Source organism: Bos grunniens, chromosome 1 (genome assembly GCF_055505025.1).
Source record: "Bos grunniens cultivar Pamir isolate PY7600 chromosome 1, Bosgru_T2T1.0, whole genome shotgun sequence".
NCBI classification, from domain to species: Eukaryota; Metazoa; Chordata; class Mammalia; order Artiodactyla; family Bovidae; genus Bos; species Bos grunniens.
This window is the reverse complement of record NC_141165.1, coordinates 74,309,386-74,327,247: the sequence shown is the minus strand read 5'-3', so window position 1 is coordinate 74,327,247 and position 17,862 is coordinate 74,309,386. Positions and strand designations below refer to the sequence as shown.

General features: G+C 52.8%; 1 protein-coding gene across 2 annotated transcripts; it reads right to left on the bottom strand.

Moving 5' to 3' along the window:
• Nucleotides 1-874: 874 nt before the first annotated feature.
• Nucleotides 875-17,207, bottom strand: DVL3 (dishevelled segment polarity protein 3). 2 transcript variants are annotated; one of them, XM_086396630.1, is made up of 16 exons: nt 16,817-17,207; nt 11,103-11,172; nt 10,502-10,623; nt 10,275-10,384; nt 9,944-10,079; nt 9,674-9,767; nt 9,389-9,458; nt 8,635-8,774; nt 8,393-8,469; nt 8,217-8,284; nt 7,911-8,060; nt 7,186-7,317; nt 6,834-7,001; nt 3,927-4,142; nt 3,429-3,839; nt 875-2,601 (listed from the first exon to the last, which is right to left on the bottom strand). In XM_086396630.1, the coding sequence occupies exons 1-16, from the start codon at nt 16,975-16,977 to the stop codon at nt 2,570-2,572; spliced, it is 2,157 nt and encodes a 718-aa protein (XP_086252756.1). In that variant the 5' UTR covers nt 16,978-17,207; the 3' UTR covers nt 875-2,569. The 2 variants fall into 2 exon arrangements, 1 of the variants encoding a protein (XP_086252756.1); XR_015162572.1 differs by lacking the exon at nt 875-2,601 and having other exon boundaries at nt 3,286-3,839; nt 3,927-4,535.
• Between the last annotated feature and the right edge of the window lie 655 nt (nt 17,208-17,862).

The following is a 17,862-nucleotide window of genomic DNA, read 5'->3' as shown; positions in this document are numbered from 1 at the left end:
AAGACTTAAGGTAGGGGGCAGGGAGTAAGGCATCAAATATTTAGAAGAAAAGCTAAAATTTTTCAAAATATGTTTGTGTTCTACCTCAACTATATACCTATGGGACTATGAGGTCCTCAAGGTCAGGACCTGTGTGTCTTCTACTGACAGGCATATATGTGGCTTAGAAAACTGTTGGCAAGTTGAGTTTAACTGGACATGGTATTTGAAATCCCTTCTTTGATGAATAACCTTCACATCCAAGCTAAGAGGAGGCAGAGCCAATCCTAGCACATGAAAGGCCTGCCTGGCTCTTGCAGGACCTGAAGAACATCTGTTGGCTCTTCTCTTTCTGTAGGGAGAGATACCATTCTGCCTTCCTTAGGCAGGGCCGAGCCCATCATGAGAGGAAGCAAGGGCAAGAAAGGGCAAGACTAGTTGCAAATCCTACTATTCCTAGCATTCTCCTGCTAGAAACCAGAATATGGCAGGATGAAAATCTGACCTCCTACAGATCAGGGTCACAGTCTTAGGCCATTAAGTGACTGAATACAGGCACGTCTAATTCTTGAACCGGCACTCAAGGCTTACTCCTACCTTTCTAGGAGCTTTGTCCTCAATACATACCCTAAAGAAAGTGAAGTCAGTCGTGTCCGACTCTTTGCGACCTCATAGACTATAGCCTAACAGGCTCTTCCGTCCATGGGATTATCCAGGCAAGAATACTGGAGTGGGTTGCCATTTCCTTCTCCAGGAGATCTTCCCAACCCAGGGATTCAACCCGGGTCTCCTGCATTGTAGGCAGACGCTTTACTGTCTGAGACACCAGGGAAGTCTCAGCACATACCCAACCCCTCTACCAATTTAGAGTAAGTAATAATGATAATAATAATAGTAGTAGTAATAATAATAGCTACCATTTATTGAGCACCTATTCTACTGTGTGCCAGGCACTGTGCTAGGCACTTTTCGTACAATATCTAATTTAAATCCTCACAACAACCCTGTGAGGTAGGTATTATTATCATTTTATATATGAGGAAACTGAGGCTCAGAGAGATTAAATAACTCTCTTATCACACAATCAAAAAGTAGTAGAGTTGGGATTCAAACCCAGAATAACCTGACTCCAAATCCCAAGCTCCTGTGAACTAGAGTAGAGGCAGAGGGGAGAAGAAGGGCCAAAAACAAGAAAACTTGGAGTGGAATGGATATGATATACTGACTAGTAAAATATGGGAAGGAATTTAAGCCCATAAAATGTTTCTAGCTGGTGAGCCTATGAAGAGTGATGAATGTAACCAGGATTGGAATTCAGGAGGAACATACTTGGCAGTAGGGACAGAAAGAGTTGAGTCCATCTGGACATGTCCAAGGAGATATCCAGCAGGTGATAAAAATACAGATCTAAAGATAAAGGGCAGTTAGGGCTTGAGATATATATTTGGGAATCACCAGCATATCAATGGCAGTTGACATCAGGATGGATGATTCTATTTTGGGAGTAAATAGAGAGGAAAGAGAAGTGGACCAATGATGGAATACAGGGACCCCGAAGGCATGAGCAATAGGGGAAGAATCCTCAAGAGAGTCAGAGATGGCAGAACCAGAGGAGGAAGAGAAGTACAGGAGGCAGCCCCATAGTAGTGGCTAGAGGCAACCATGGTCTGAGCTGGGAGCAAACCTAGAGCTCCCAGAAGGAAGACAAGACTGAGTTACACTTCTAACACAGCCCTTATGCACCAACGCCCCCCACCCCCCCCCCACCCCGCCCCGGGAATAGTTGTTAAATGAATGAATGCCAAAATACCCCTACCCTGGTTTACACCAAAACTTGGGAGCTTAGGACTTCATCTTACTCTTGACACCCCAGGTCTAAAAATATGGAAGCCTAGGTGAGCCAGAATTTATAGAAGAGGCTCATAGAGAAAGTTGTGATTTGTTTAAATGGAGAATAAGGTTAAGAAAAAAATAAATAAATAAAAAACCACCCCACAAAACTTGGCACTCTATCTTAAGTCCCAGAAGTCCTCCTGCCCAACCTTGCTCTGAGTTATCATGATGACTGTGAAAACACAGAAGGGTGTGGGGGACAGAATGAGAACAATCTGTTAGTTGCCTGGGGTATCTTGTGCTGAGTTCAGCTTATGGGCTTTATTCAGATAGGAAGATGATGGGGACATATGCGGGAGGTGTGAGGGCTATGAAGAGAAAAAAGTCAGGGGACCAGCCCCACAACTTGGGAGAGGACTGGGAGAGAGGGTCCAGCCCTCTGGTCAGGGACCAGCCCTGAGGCTTAAGTGAACTTGCATAGGCACGTGTGTGTGTGAGAGAGAGACAGACAGACACAGGCAGACACAGAGGGAGAAAAAGGGAGAGAGGGAATGAGAGAGCAGAGAACTCTCTGGGGAAAGGGGAACAGAGGCTCTCGTAGGTGGGTGAGAGGCTGGGGTGATTCTCAGAAGTCTAGTGACTTGACGTGTTTGTTGAAGTGTGGGTATGGGGGCTGAATATCCTTGGGAAGCCCTGAGGGGCTGCTGAAGCAAGGTTCCTGGTCTCCTCAGAGGCTGGGCCTCCTCTCGCTGGGGACTCACAGAAAGTCAAACAGCCCGAAATTCTTGGCTGCTCCAGGCCCAGGAAAAATTGGGAGAGGAAAAAAGAAAAGAAAAGAAATGTTTCAGCCCAGAGGTGAGATGAGCCTGCTGATTAGTAGGGTTAGGGGTCTGAAGGAACCAGCACACGGAGCAGGCATGGGGTGGGTGTAGGTTTGGGTGCAGAGCAGAGATGCTCCCTGGGATCTGCTAGCAGCTCAAGCAACTGAGGGGGCCCTCTGGGCTTCTGCTAAGGTTAAGCACAGGTAGGGTTAGTATGGATGGTTACTGGAGGGAACTGCAGCTCTAGGGTGCAGGGCTGAGGCAGTACGTGGGGACAGTTAGGAGGAGAGGCAGATGAAGCAAGTCTTTTTTGGTGTTAGTATTAAGGGAAAAAATCAAGAAACTGGCATGCATGCAAGATTAATAGAGGGATGATGCTGCTAAATGGTGAAAAGGAACTGGGAAGAGGGGTGTGCAGGTCTTCAAGGGCACCTCTGGGGTCAATTCTTGAAATATGTGTGTGGGGGGTTGGGGGAGGGTAAGGAGCAGCACTAGCCATTTGGGTCCCAGGGGACATGAAAGATCCTGGGAAGTCCTGCGCAGCAGTTAGCGGGCAGAGGGACAAGCTGGGGCCGGTGGCAGGTTAAGGGCTGCATTGCTGATCAGTGGGTGCACCCCACCCTCGCTGCACCCAGCGAGCAGTTAGCGCGCCTGGATTTAGTTCCATTTATTTCCCTTTCAGGTACCAGACAAAATAAAAAAGACGGACGGAGAGAGGAACGCAGCCAGCCTGGGGCGGGGTAGGATGGTAGTGGGGGAGGGGCCCTGCTCACATCACATCCACGAAGAACTCACTGGGGTTTCCCATGGCCATGCGGAAGGACTGTCTGCTGGCGGTCAGTTCGGGGGGCACAGAGGCCAGGTCGCGGCCCGGAGGGGCTCCCGGGGGCCCCATGGCCGCGGGCGGTGGGGGCATCATCAACATGGGGGGCCCGTAGAGAGGGGGCACCCCAGGGGGGCCGTAGCTTGGGTGCGTGTGATGGCTGCGCAGGCTGCTGGCCAGCGAGTGGTGGCTGCGGTGGCTATGCTCGCTGGCGGCAGGACCCGAGCGCTCGCTGGGCGCCCGCTCCCGCGGCCCCCGCAGACTGCTGCGGGTCGTGTGGTCCGATTCGCTGCCACTGCCGCCCGACTTCGAGTCCCCGGCCTTAGGGTCCTTCTCCTTCCGCCGGTCGCTGCCGCTACGATTGGACCCACTGCTCCGGCTGCCTGCAGGGGACAGGCAGGGACGGGGTGGGAGACACTCAGAGCTTGCGGAGGAAGCCTGGGGCTCGCCCGTGGCCCTCTCCTCATTACCTTCACTGTGCTGACTACTGGCGCTGCCCCCGCCATAGCTGTACCCCAGCTCTGGGAAGCCTGGGTGCGGATTGTAGGGGTGTGGGGGCGGCGGGTACTGGTAAGGGAAAGCCATGGGCCAAGGAGCGGCCCCTGGGTGCGGCAGAGGGGCCAGCGTGTCCTGGTCGGAGGCGCCGCTGGAGCCGTCGTGATCGTGGAGGGAGAGGTTGGCCATGTCTGTGGAGGGAAGCCAAGGACACATGAGCCGGTTCTGTCCCATGCCTCCGCACCCTTAGTCAGCAGAGAGATCCCCAGCCTAGGTCGGGTGGAGGGAAGCCGAGGACGCATGAGCCAGTTCTGTCCCATGCCTCCGCACCCTTAGTCAGCAGAGAGATCCCCAGCCTAGGTTGGGTGGATGTGCTTGGGAAGACAGCGACAGCAGTGGCTGCCAGAATGGGAGGAGGGATAGGCCAGAGATCGCTCACTCCTTCAGACCCCCTCTGCCACCCTCCAAAGGTGGTAGGAAGGGAGACCCTGCAGAGACAGGCCCAGAGAAAACCATCCCTTGGAAGGTCCCGAGTCACCACTTCAGATGGTCAGATGCCCAGTTTCTCCTGCTTCCTCAGTGGGCTGGAAGAAGGGGCAAAATTCTTATTTGGCAATTTTCTCCTCAGTTCGCTTAGAGGGTAAAAGGTAGGGAGGGGAATATGGGAGCTGAAATACCAGATAGCCACCAGGTGTTGCACACCTGCCTTTTATCAGGCACAATACGAAGCACTCTATATCATGCAAATGTTACCACAACCCTATGAGGAAGGTATGTTTAGTCACATTTTTTTTTTTCCAGATGAGTACAGTGAAGTCCAGAGAGGTTAAATGACCAGCCAGAAGAGGTCAACCTGAATTGTAGAAGCTCAGAGTTGCTACCTTTACCTTTCCAGATGAGGGCATTAGTAAGAAAGGAGTAGTTTCAGGAAATTTAGGTGAAATTTTGCCCTCCTCTTTCACTTAGGACTAAGATCACACCCCATCTGTACCAGGTTCCAGAGCTGTGAGAGAGCTGCAGTTGCCCTAGGGGCCAGTTGTTGGATCCAGACTGAGCCCTTTGATCCCAGCCCTTAAGGGACCTGACCCAAACTTATATGGGAGGAGGAATCAGGAGAGGGAGCTGAGGCAGCTGATGAAGTCTACCAGCCAAACCATCCACCGGTCAAGGCCAGTAGCTAGCATGAGTGGTGGTGGTGGGAGGAAGCAGACAGCTGACTTGGTGACTACTTCAGCCACGAGGCTGTCGTCCCATGGGCAGTGACCGTGTGCTCCTGGGCTACCCAAGTCCCCAGCTCTTCCCTTTGAGCTTGCCATATTCCCAGCTGAGGAGACCTCAGCCAGTACAAAGGAAAAGGCCTGTTCTGCGAGCATCTCCCTGAGCTCAGCTTCTGGTGACTTGGTCCATGGGTAGAAGACCAGAATGCCCCTGGGATGACAGTATCTCACAGTATCTCTAAGCAAAAGCCACAGCTATCCTGAGAAGCTTTATGTACCTCTGAAGGTTTGGGACCAGGGCTGCCTTCTCCTAAATGATGATAATAATATTTGATTGAGTCTAAGGAGTCACTGATTATAAGATGCACTCCAATTTCAGATATTGACATGTGAAAAAATGTTCTTCAGTGAATCAATTAAATATATGATAAATGGGTAAGCTATTTTTTTTTTAGAGCAATTACTGTGGGCCAAACATGGTGCTAAAAACATTATATACATTAAGCTTATATCATTCTCAAAACAAAGCTGAGATATGTTTTACTATTAACTCCATCTTACAGATCAAGAAATTGAGGCACTGAGAGGCTGTGTCACTTACTCATGTTCACATAGTAAGGGTGGAACTAAAATTTGAACTCAGAACTGTCTAATTCCAAAGCCTTATGCATCTATTACTCCTCTTCCATGGGGCCATGCTGGAGCTGCTGAGGGCCAGGGACACTACCCCCCATGCAGGGACCTGTACTCCACAAGAACAGCCTTTCTAGTCCCTTGAACCTAAGCTGAAGCAGAGGCAGAACTGGCTTCTGAGGCTGGGCTTCAGCTTCCAATTCTGAGCCTTGCTGTCCTGTTTTGAGGACTCCCTTCTCCAAAGGCTGTCCACTGGCTCTGGAGAATGGGGCTTCCCTACAGACTTCTCCTGCTTAAGAACCCTCACTGGCTTTGTACTGTCTCACGATCAAGTCCAGATCCCTTGATACAGCTTGCAGAGTCCTCTACAGGCTGGCCCTGTCAGATTTTCCAGCTTCAGTGTGAGGCATAGCTTCAGGGGTCTGAGGAAGCTGGGGACTTGAGGCCTCAGGCCAGCTCCAGTTTCTGTCTTAGTGGAATCTGCTGTGAGCGTGAGCAGGAACCAAGGCTAGGAACTCTGACTGGCCTTGTTGCGGCAATGTTTCTGCAGCACTGTACACCTAGGACAGCCTTGATGTGGGAAGAACAAAGGCTCTGGAGCCAGAAAGACCTAGACTCAAGGTCTCGCTTCTCTGCTTCCAGCTGTGAAACCTGGAGTGGACTACTTAACTTATATAAGTCTCAGTTTCCTCATCTGAAAACAGAATCATCTCCCCAAGGGCTTTAGGGAGGTTGTGAGGATTGAGTGAGAGTGAGATGATGCTTTAGAAACAACCAGCATGGTGCCAGGCACAGAGCAGGCACTCAGAAAATGCCAGCCCCAAGGGGGCTGGGCAGGGCAGTGAAGAAGAACTGGTTCTGCCTAAGAACTGGTCTGGGCTCTGCCTCTACCGCACAGAACTGTCAGGTCTTGAGGCTCCCCCAGCTCTGCTGCCCCCTAATCTGGGTTCCCTAGAGTCTGCTGCCACATCCAACCAGGCAACTCCCACTTTCAACCAGGAGACAGGGCAAGGAGGTTGGGGAGGCACGTACTGCCACAGAGGTCGCCGAAGATGTAGTAGCACTGCTCGGAGAAGGTGATCTTGTTGACAGTGTGGCGGATGAAGCCAGCTTTCAGCAGGTTGCTGGCATACTTGCGGGCCTCTCGCCGGTCAGTGAAGCCTTCCACGTTGTGGTACAGCCAGTCCACCACATCCGAGCCTGAGGGCAAGGCTGCCACTTGATTGGAGGCCCACCAGACCTGGGCTCTTCTGACCTCACAGGAGCCATGAGGCTGGTGCTGATTCCAACTCCAAGGGGTGGCCCAAGGGAGTTCTTGGGTCCTGGCCTGCCCCGCCCCACCACTTTCCACCCCATCCTTCATCCCACCATGGGGCCCTCTCACCGATGAAAGCGTTGGGAATGGTAATCTTGAGCCACATTCGGTCACGGACCTCTAGCCCGGATTCAGGGGAGGCCATGGCTTTTACTATGGCAGCCATGTCACTGTGGATGGACAGGTGGAAGTCGTCTAGGCCTGGGGGTGGGAGGTAGAATGGTGAGGCAGAAAGGGGCTATGGAGTCAAGTACACAGGAGTTTGCATTCCAGCACTACTGCCTAATAACATGGACCAATGTCAGGCAAACTACCAACATTTTGGACGCTCAGTTTCCGCTTCTGTAAAAATAGGGACTTTAATATCTATTTTACAGGGATATTTGAAGACAGAATTAAATAATGTAAATGAAGGTGCTTAGCCCAGTGTATAATGTATGCTGTGATAATAGAAAGGCAGTCATTTACTGAGTGATTACTTTATGCCACACACTGTGCTTGATGTTTTACTTGTATCCTCTTATTAAACCCCAGAAGCCTGGTAAAGTGCATATCATCAGTCCCATTTTACAAGAGGAAACTGAGGCTTATGGGTGCTCAGTACAGGTTCAGAAACAAACTGTTTGGTGAGGGTCAGTGTCCACTGAGGGAAACTGGAGAGTGAGGTGGCTGGAACAGACCGACTCTCCTCTCCAGCTCCCTGGGATGCTCAAGCAAGAGTCTCCAGGTGGGCCTTCAGCAGTCCCTTCCAGCTGGTCCTGTGCTGGGCCCAGGGGTCAGGGTTGGACACTCACGCTCTGTGTCAGGGATGGAGCTGGTGATGGAGGAGCTGGTGGAGGTGATGGTGCTCAGGGAAGGGCTCATGCCGTAGGCAGGGAAGGTGCCGGTCATGGCTGCAGTGTGGGAGACCCAGGCCGCAGGGTCAATGGGCCGGATGGGCTCACCTGCGGGGAGGATGAGGAGTCAGGGACTACCCACCCTGCCCACTGCCTGGCCCTATAGGGGTCAGGGGTGAGGTTCAGGGTAACACAGAAGGAAGGAGAGACAGGGTTCACATATGCTAGGCACCAGCTTTAGGGCCCAGTCTCCCATCCACTTACTCCTGGGCAGTGTGAAGCACCCACGTGGACTTGGGTCCCAGCACTTGGCTACAGTCAAGGTGATGGGCCTGAAAGCAAGGGTGTCCCTAGTGAGGGCAGGATGTGTGGAGGCCAAACCAAGCCCCTTCCCTGTTAGCGAGAAATATCTTTCTTCTCCTCCCCAATGCCATCCATACCCTGGTTTGTGCACAATTTCCCGAAGTACTCGGACTGCGTCATCGTTACTCATGTTCTCAAAGTTGATCTCGTTTACCTGGGAAAAAGGACCAGGAGTGGAATATGCAGCTGTGTTGGGGAGATGGTAGGGAAGCTAAATTTGGAGGGCTGGGGGTCTTCCCCATACCAAGAATCAGGATACAGAGGGTGCGGACATTTCCCCGTCTCCATCCATATCACCACCCAGGGTGGGCAATGGTACCTGTAACAGCATGTCTCCTGGCTCAATGCGTCCATCAGCAGCCACGGCCCCACCCTTCATGATGGAGCCGATGTAGATGCCTCCATCACCACGCTCGTTGCTTTGGCCCACGATGGAGATGCCCAAGAAGTTATACTTTTCTATAGGGAGTAATAAAAACTTGAGACAGGAACAACGTTCCTACCCAAATTCTAAGCCCTTCATTAGAAAAGGGTAGAAAAGGACAAGAACTAACATTTATTGAACTTGAATCAGGCACTGTATTCTGCATACTCAAACATACTTTTACTTAATCCTTGCTGGCTATGAGGTAGGGACTCAATCCTGTTTTACAGAGCAGACAACTGAGGTGCAGAGAATTTGAGCAACTTTTCTAAGCCATGAAGTGGCAGAGTTAGGATTCAGACTCAGATTTAAATTCCAAAGTTGGGGCTCTTTTCACTACATCCTGCTACCTCCTAAAGAAGAACACCTAGGGCAGAAATCAGAGACCAAGAATGCAAGGGATGGACAGCGGGAAGCGGGGAAGCATCAGAATCACTTTAGGAAGCCTTCCTGGATGCCATTCTCTGCTTCCATAGTGCTTATCTCTGTCATAGCTCTGATCGTGAGATACTGAACGGATCAGTGTATGTAGCAGTTTATGCTTATGAAAGAGAGCTCCTTGAGGGAAGGGAACATATCATGTGTCTCTCTGCACTCCCAGTGTCTGGCACATAGCAGGTGCTGGAAAGTGTCATTTCACGAGACTCACCCATGTTGAGAGTGACGGTGATGATGTTGAGTGACATGGTGGAGTCCGTGATGCTGCTGAAGGACGAAGACTGGAATAGACAGAGGCCCTGAGCAGCAGGCAGGGGTGGCAGGAACTCACTGCTCCCACCGAGCTCTTCCTCAAGGCTAGCCCTCAGCACCACCTCCCCTCTAGGATGCTATACCCTGACCCAAGGGGAGGGGTCGAAGGAAGCACAAACTCTCGTCTTGCTGTGGGCAGGGGGGCTCAGTCTGCTCCACCCACCCCAGCATATTGGCCCCATACCCGCTCAATCCGGGAAACCTTCTGCTTCCGCCGCCGCCGCTTGTGTCTTCTCATCAGGCGTGAGGCGCTGCTCTGCTCTGTGGAGCTGCTGAACCTGTGGGGCCCACAGTCGTTCCCCACCAGGCTGGCCCAGCCCTATCCCATAAGAGGCATCGCAGGGCCCGGGTCCCCACCACAAAGCCCACATTCCCCACAGGGGCCCAGCATCCTCAGGGTTCAGGGCTCCTACGGGTCACCTATCCCACAGTACCCAGAATACCAAAGCCCCACCTGCTGGTGGAATCATCCTCATCTGAATCAAAGAAGCTGGTGGTCTCCAACTCGCTGCTCATCAGGGTGGAGGAGCTGTCATAACCCCCTGGCTCTCGTCGCCGCTCCCCCTTGGCAGTTCCATTCAGCCGGGTTGCTGCAGGGGATGGAGGCAGCTGGGCTCACAGTGCTTGATGAAGGAGAGAAGGAGGGGAGAGGGACGAGCCAGGGGCTGTACTGGGGCCAGGCCTATCCAGAGCTCAGGAAGGAAGGCAGAGAGTTGGGTAGCTGGGTGGAAGGGGCAGGGAGAGATGTTGGGGGTGGGGAAGGTGTGGGTTCAGGGAGGACGCACTGTGCTCTGGGCCATCCCTCCGGCGTGGCCGCTCTCGCTGGGCAGACACCAAGGAGTCAGTCTCTGTGTCGTTGTCCAGGTTCTCCTGGCTGCCCCCACCAGCGTGAGGGCTGTAGGGAAGAGAGGACTCGGTGGGGGAGGGTGCAGGCTGGGGGCCCCCTCCTCCAGCCGAGCTGAGCTGAGGCAGCCCTCCCCCAGGGCTCTCCCCACCCTCTGGTCACACTCACTGGAAGGATGGGGGCCGGGAGTCGCCGATGCCTCCTGTGCGCTCCATGGGCGGTGGCAGTTCTGCCGGGCTGTCAGCACAGAAGGCTGCTGGTTCTGGGTGTGAGCCTTCAGCCGACACCAGCTGATGGGGAGAAGATGCTTGGGTACTGGGGCACAGAGACCCCAGGAAAAAGGGGCTAGCTGGCTTCTGGCAGGGCATGAAGACTTGGGAAGAATGAAGCGGGGACATGGGGGGAGAAGAGACGGGACTGTGCAAGGTCAGCTGAGACGACGAGGAGGCTGAAACGCATGGGCTAGCAAAATGGGATGGGGGCAGAGAACAAGGGTCAGAGGTCCAAGGTAGAGGTCGGCACGTGACAAGTGCCACAAAGGACATAGGAGACGCTTTTTGTCTCCAGTGTGTACTTCTGTCTCTTTCCCCCCTTCCCACCACTCTCACTTTTCACCAAGGCTATAGAATCTGCAGTGAGAGAGTTCAGTTAGAAAACTCAAGGAAGATTCAGATACTGAAGCATCAAACCACGGTCTCAGCAATGCCTTTCCTCCATCCAGCTCACTGCAGGAATGCAGGTGGACAGAGGGTTGAGGCGAGCTCCTTACCCAGGACACCACCCGGCCATTGAAGCAGGGCAGCTTGGCATTGTCGTCCGAGATCTCCTCCTTCACCACTCTGCAGGGAAAGAAGGGTGTCAGAGTGAGCTTTCTGGGGTGGGAAATACAACCCCAGTTCTCAGGGGCTCCTCTACCCTGAACTGGGAATCAAACCACCAGCATAAGCCTGTTCAAATGGGAGCAGGGGGGTGACCCAGGAACAGATCTCTATCACCACCAGAAGGACACCAGCCATGCCCAGGCCAGCTGCCTTCCTGGGGCATTCTCCTGGCCATTGAGTGACTGCAAATTACACCTGACAAATCTCTGTCCCCATTGAGCGCAATCACCCCTATAATCTCAAGAGCGGTACTCATCCCCCAACATGGCTCTCCTGTGCTAGATATTATCTTTCCCTCTGAACCGAAATTAGGAAAAAACACATGCTTATTACTGTCCTCTTCTCATTTGGGAATCCTGACATTCTTCTGGGAGGTGTGGATGAGGAATTGAAGGAAATTAGAAAAGAGAAGGGGAGAAGGCATTTACCAAACATCACCCACTGCCACCATGACACTGGTAACTACTGCTTTCATTTACTGAGCATGTACTATGGGTCAAGCACTAAGCTAAGCAGTTTACTAGTATCACTTCATTTAATATTCTCAGCAATGCTGTAAAATAGATACAGATGGGGAAACCAAGGCTCAGCAGGTTCAGAAATTCACCTACAGTCACATAATTAATGAAGAGCTGGAATTTGAATCCTGGTCAGCCTGATTCCAAAGCCTTTATTCTTATCTATTATACCATCTTATCCCCCTACAGTTAGAATGTATAATCTTCACATCAGCCTCACTGTATAGACAATATGATCTTGATTTTATGAATAAGGAAATAGAATTAGAAACTTGTTCAAGGTTACAGAGCTAGATGTCAGGGCTGGAATTCCACTCTAAGCTTGTCTGACTCCAAAGCCTATATTCTTCCCAGGGTATTCCACATTATTTTCCATACAGTGATGGAGGTGATGTGGGTCTGTGTAGAGGGTGGGGGTGTGGGAGACGTGATGCGGGGTATAGGCGAGGCAGGCAGCATATAGTCTCAGGTGTGCAGTTTGGCCTGGTGCATCAGTGAGGCAAGAAGTCAGATTATAACTATAGTTTGGGGCCAGGAAAGGGAACAGAAAAGCTTGACACCTACCTCCCCTCCACCCCCTGCCAGACTGCATCAGACATCTCAGGAGCACAGAACTAGAAAGCTGTGATCCAGGGCAAGAGGAAGACATGTGCCTGGAGCTCCAAGCAGAGAGGGAAGACAGGAAGGAGGCTGGGAAGCCCAGTCCCCCCGTGTTCTTAAAGCAGCTCCTGCCCAGAGCTAGGGACGTGCTTGGCTCCTAGTGATGCTCACATTCCTGGACTCACAGCCAAGTTCAAAGGCTGAGCATGCCCTCCTCCCTCCCATTCAGCTCTGACTCCTCCGACGTTTCCAACCCCACAGCAACCCCAAGAAAGCAGCTCAAATCATCCTGTGTAGGCGCACCACAGAAAGCCTGGAGACAGAACAGACTAGAAAACAGAGACACTGACATAGCTCAGACACACTAGCCAGTCTGATCGCAGGGGACCCCAAGATTGTATCCCCCATGGGAATTGGGGCTCAAATTGAAAGGAGATATGTGGGCCATGGGGCAAAGACTGCGACTTTCTCTGGAGAGGGTCTCAGCACCCCTGTGGTGGGAAACTGCTGTTGGGTCCCCACCACCCCCTCCCCCTGGAGGCCCCACCACACAGCTCCACACTACAGATGTTTCCTCTCTTTCTGGGGGTCACCGACAGGTCACCAAGGCTCTGCTGACTCACAATGATCAGCTGATCTTCAGCAGCCTTGGGGGACTTCAGACAGGCCTCCCCCTCCCACCACGAAGCTGAATGGCTCAGGGTTCCACAGCACTTATACACTCACACACACACACATACCAAGTGGAATCAGACAAATCTGGGTTCAAATTCCAATTCTGCCACTTATTAGCCCTCCTCTCTTAGAGAATTTTCTTAACTTTTCCAAGCCCTTTCTCATCCTGGTAAGTGAGATTTGTAAATGCCTGACATAGGCCAGACATACACTAAAAACTAGTTATTAACTTTGTCAATTTTTTGCAGGATCCATAATCTCTTTCTAACTAAGTGTAAGTTTCTAAGGGCAGGGACCAAACAAATCTGCTTATCACTCATTGTTCAATGGAGTAAAAAGCCTTTGCCAAGAGCCCAGTGGGCTTTAAGTTTTGTGCTCGCCATTGCATGGTGCTCAAGAAGCATCAGACCTGGAACCTGCCCTGTTCTTGGAGGACCTGACCAATGCACACAGTTCATGTGAGTATACTGCAAGTGGAAGTGATCAGAGCTGTAAAGACAGCAGATGTGTTTACTGGACAGACATCTGCTGAGTATTACTGAGTCCTGGCTACGACCAGGGTAGGTGTAAGGATAAAGAGGAATATAACTTTCAAAAGTACAACCCAGAGGAAAGAATTTGGACCTGCAGAAGATCAGGGAAGAGAAGTACCCCAGGTAGAAGGCCCAGAGACGGGCCAGTGTGGGATGTGGAGCCGGGAGCAACATGAGCAACACTGTGGCCCATGCTGTTCCTCCCACGGCTCACAGCTCCTCTAGTGGTGGTACCTTGTTCTCCCATCCACCATCTCCTCAGTGCTGAAAATGTTTAATGTTTATTTCTAAGAGGACCGGGCCTACCCTGAGCTTGACAAATATTTCTGAAGACCAGATGGAGGTTGGGAGTCCTCAGACTTTATACACCAGAACCTGGTGAGTGACCCTGGAGAGGTGGAGGAGATAGCAGCCTTCTTTCCCTGACCCACTTCCCCATCTGTCAGCAGGGGTCACAGGGCCCTGCCTGACCCCTTATCATGGGGCTAGGATAAGTGGCAGCCCTGTCATCTCCACAGTTTGCTGAGGCTCAGCGTCTTCCTCAGAGAGGATATATTTGTTAAGTGATGGTGATAATAATACCTATAGTTGTGTGATTAATGCCTTAGACTTTGGAGCCAGGTTCCTAATAAGCTCTGCCACTTATTAGCTGTGTGACCTAGGATAAGGAAGTTACTTAAGTTTTCTGTGCTCTAGTTTCCTCATCTATAAACTGACGATATTACTACCTGTTCCACAGGACTGTTAAGAGGATCTGAATGAGTAAAGATTTGAAAGTCATTTAGATCAGTGTCTGCACACTATAAGCACCATAAAAAAGTTTAATAAATGAAATATAGATATATACTGCTGCTGCTAAGTCACTTCAGTCATGTCCGACTCTGTGCGACCCCATAGATGGCAGCCACCAGGCTCCCCCGTGCCTGGGATTCTCCAGGCAAGAACACTGGAGTGGGTTGCCATTTCCTTCTCCAATGCATAAAGTGAAAAGTGAAGTCGCTCAGCCATGTCCGACCCTCAGCGACCCCATGGACTGCAGCCTACCAGGCTCCTCCGTCCATGGGATTTTCCAGGCAAGAGTACTGGAGTGGGGTGCCATTGCCTGCTCCAATAGATATACACATTCATCAGCTATTAGTTATCTGTGACAAGATAGCCCTATCAGGTCTCCTCATCATTAATCCTTCTGGGTATAAACATGATCAATCTCCTCTACTTCATTTTTACCATTGTTTTCAACATTGCTAAAATGGCCTTCTCTAATATTTTGCAAAAGATGGTTCAAGCTCAAGTACCACTGATGAATGCAAGATGATTTCAGGAGTATCTGAATGAATGTTTAACTCAAGAGTTAAATATTTTTAAACATAGTTTAGAAAGAAATATAAACAGAAAATCAGACCTGTGGTTCCATATTATTGATTGGGTCAAACTAAGAGTGAGTGGACTGACAGTGGACTCAAAGATATTAAGTCAACAATGAGTAGATGTCATGAGGGCACTCTATGACTTCAGTTAGGCCTGGCTTGACAGCAGCCTGAAGACAGTGGGAGGTGGCCCACAGAGGTCTAGGTTTAGGAGGTGGGGGCGCTTGGCCTAGTGTATTCTGGGATGAATAGGGGGGTAGAGACACAGGCCTAACCTAGTCCTTTAAGGCACTTGGCCCCAGGCTGGCCCCACTGGACTCCAGCTGATTTTCCCCTATTCCATACCCTGAGGCAGTATCTTGGTCTCTTCCAACTCCACTCTTCCCTTAACAGACCAAGGCATCTCCCCCAGTCCCCCCACCACTCCCACCCCTTGCAGATGGATCCTTCTTCACCATCTTCCAATCAGGGGTGTCTGTCTCTGGACTGAAGCCAGATAATCATTACTACACCAGGAGTACTCTACCCCAAGGCAGGAATAGCAACAGAATCAAGAACAGTTAGAAGCTGCATAGTACTTCCCACCTTACAAAGCACTTTCACACATATGAGCTCATGGGATCATCAAACCCTGAGTTCCAGGGGGAAAGGTGACACTAAAACATGCCAGGCAGAAGACAGAGAAGGTGCTAGCATCCCAGAGCCAGGAGGGCTAGGGGCCCTGGAGAGAAGCCAGGGTGATGAACACCAGGGAGAAGAATGTCTCCCCTTACTCAGCTCTGGGCCTCGGCTCTAAAGAGCACTGTAGGCCTCAGGCTACGGCTGGAGAGGCGGCCTTTAGGCCTGGAGGGCCCAGGAAGGCCTTCCCCGCAGGCCTTCAGGCCCAGTGCCCAGTTACTGCGGGGCAGGCTAGTGTGGGGGCCGCCCCCTCCCCAGTCCCCTGGGAGTTGCGGGGGGGGTGGGGGGCGGGGCGGGGCGGGGCGGGGAGTGAGGGGATCGGCCAGGCTCCCTCTCCCAGGCCAGCTGCTACAGAACCATCCGGCTCTAACATTCCATCCCCTCTTAAAGGGGAAGTCACTGCTTCCAAACTCCGCCTGTCCAAAGCCCAGCAGCTGGGGGAAGAAGACTCCGTCAGCGGGGGAGGATGAACACCAAGAGACCCTTCCTGGCCCTCCCGTTCAGGCTCTGAGGCCTTTTCCAAGGTCTCCTCCTTGGCCACCATCTGGAGGAAAGAGGCCCCAGTTCTGCAAGGGAATCTGCACCTGGGCTAGTGGGGACTCCTCCTCGGGGGTGAGGCGCCCTGCTCCCTGACAACATCCCGAATGGCCCACAGGGGACAGGGGAGACAGCTAAGTAAACATCAGAGCTGCAGGCCTTAGTTTACAGCCTGAGCAACCCCCAGCCAATTCAAGGTCCCACAGCATAGCCCTTAGATGCTCCATATTCCAAATATGGCTCGGAGTTGTGAAGCTGAAAAGATGGAGAAGGCAAAGGCCGAGTGCCAAACACCCTGAGTCTCTGCTAGAAAGGTGGCTCAGTTGGCAGGAGGGTTGGGGACTGCGCTCTGGAATGGGTAGGGGGGGTGTGTCTGTCTGTGTGGGCCGCTGGTTTCTGAGGAGATGAGGGAGCTTGACTGAGCTGGAACTGACTGCTCTTAGGGAGTTGAACGTCCCCTTTAAACTAGGGGGCCAGGGTCCCAAACAAGAGGGGAAAGGGGAGCCCCTAGAGGGGCTGAAAGTCCAGCCTCTGAAAAAGCCAACGGGGGCCGAATGGCCGCGTGGCCCCTAGAATCCAGAGTAGGGCTAGAAGCCAGCGTAGCAAAGGGGAGGGGGGCGTCCAAACTGGTCGAGTGGGGCCCTAGAAGCGGAGTGGCCGGGGTCCCCCGGAGGCGAGGCGGAGCCATCCTCACCCGAAATCGTCGTCCATAGACTTGAAGAAGAACTTATAGCTGGGTCGTTGCAGAACGCCCTTAAAGTCCGCCAACGTGACGCGCTCGGCGGGCAGGGGCAGCTTCACCAGGTACGGCGTCTCCTGCCCGTCCAGGTGGTAGATGATCTTGGTCTCGCCCATGGCTCCGGCCTCGGGCCCGGAGGCCTGCGCGCTGCCTGCTCGGGAGGCCGGGCCGGGCCTCTCGGGCGGCGGCGGCGGCGCTCGGCGCGGCCCAGCTGCTCAGCCCAGCTCCGCGGCCGGCCGCGGCGCCAGCTCCCTTGTTCTCCGGCCGCTCCCGGGTCCCAGCGCCGCCTGCCGCCGTCGCGGCCGCCGCTTCCGCTCCCCACTCTCCCGGCTCGGCTGGCTACGGCGACTCTTCCGGTGGCCGCGGCCCTCCCGGCTCAGGGCCGCGGCCCGGTCCACTCCCCGCCCCCGACCCCAGCGCGCCCCGCCCCGGCGCGGCCCCGCCCCCGGCTGCCGCCGAGCCGTTCTGGCCTCGCGGCAGATGGCCTGGCTCTCCGCCGGACCCGCGGACAACCCGCCCACCCACCAGGCTCGGCTCCTGCGCTCTGGTCCCAGGCCCGGGGGTAGCGTGGCGGCGGTCGCCTACGCCCCCAGGGGCTGGATGGATAGATCTCTCCAGGATGGCCGGGTTTCCGGACTCTTCAAGGCCCTGGCTCTGGACCCAAGGGGATCGGCTGCTCCTCTGCAGCTAGGGAGGCGTTAATGTAGGGGTTGCTTTGCTTCCCAGAGAAAGGGTTCTGACCAAGTATCTGTGGAGGATAGAGACCTCATCGACCTGGTCTTTTAGGGTCTGCTGAGAAGCATAGCTGCTGTCATTGAGTCTACCCGACAACTGCTTAAGGACAGAACAAGATCGAGTTCTGATTCCTTCTTGTAACCTCAGTACCTAAGTGTGAAGTAGTGATTTAATAAATGGACTGAATGCAGAATGAGCTTAAGTATGAAGATGCCTGCCTGACTGGGACATAAAGTCTCAAGCCAGGGCTAAGTATAATCGTTTCT

What these genes read in the sequence shown, in the direction of transcription:
- DVL3 (XM_086396630.1), bottom strand. Translation starts at nt 16,977, where the DNA reads ATGGGCGAGACCAAGATCATCTACCACCTGGACGGGCAGGAGACGCCG. An exon ending in CACCGTCACTCTCAACATGG is followed by an intron (nt 8,775 to 9,388) that starts GTGAGTCTCGTG and finishes TACTCCCTATAG; the next exon opens with AAAAGTATAACTTCTTGGGC. An exon ending in CAGGAGACATGCTGTTACAG is followed by an intron (nt 8,470 to 8,634) that starts GTACCATTGCCC and finishes CCTTTTTCCCAG; the next exon opens with GTAAACGAGATCAACTTTGA.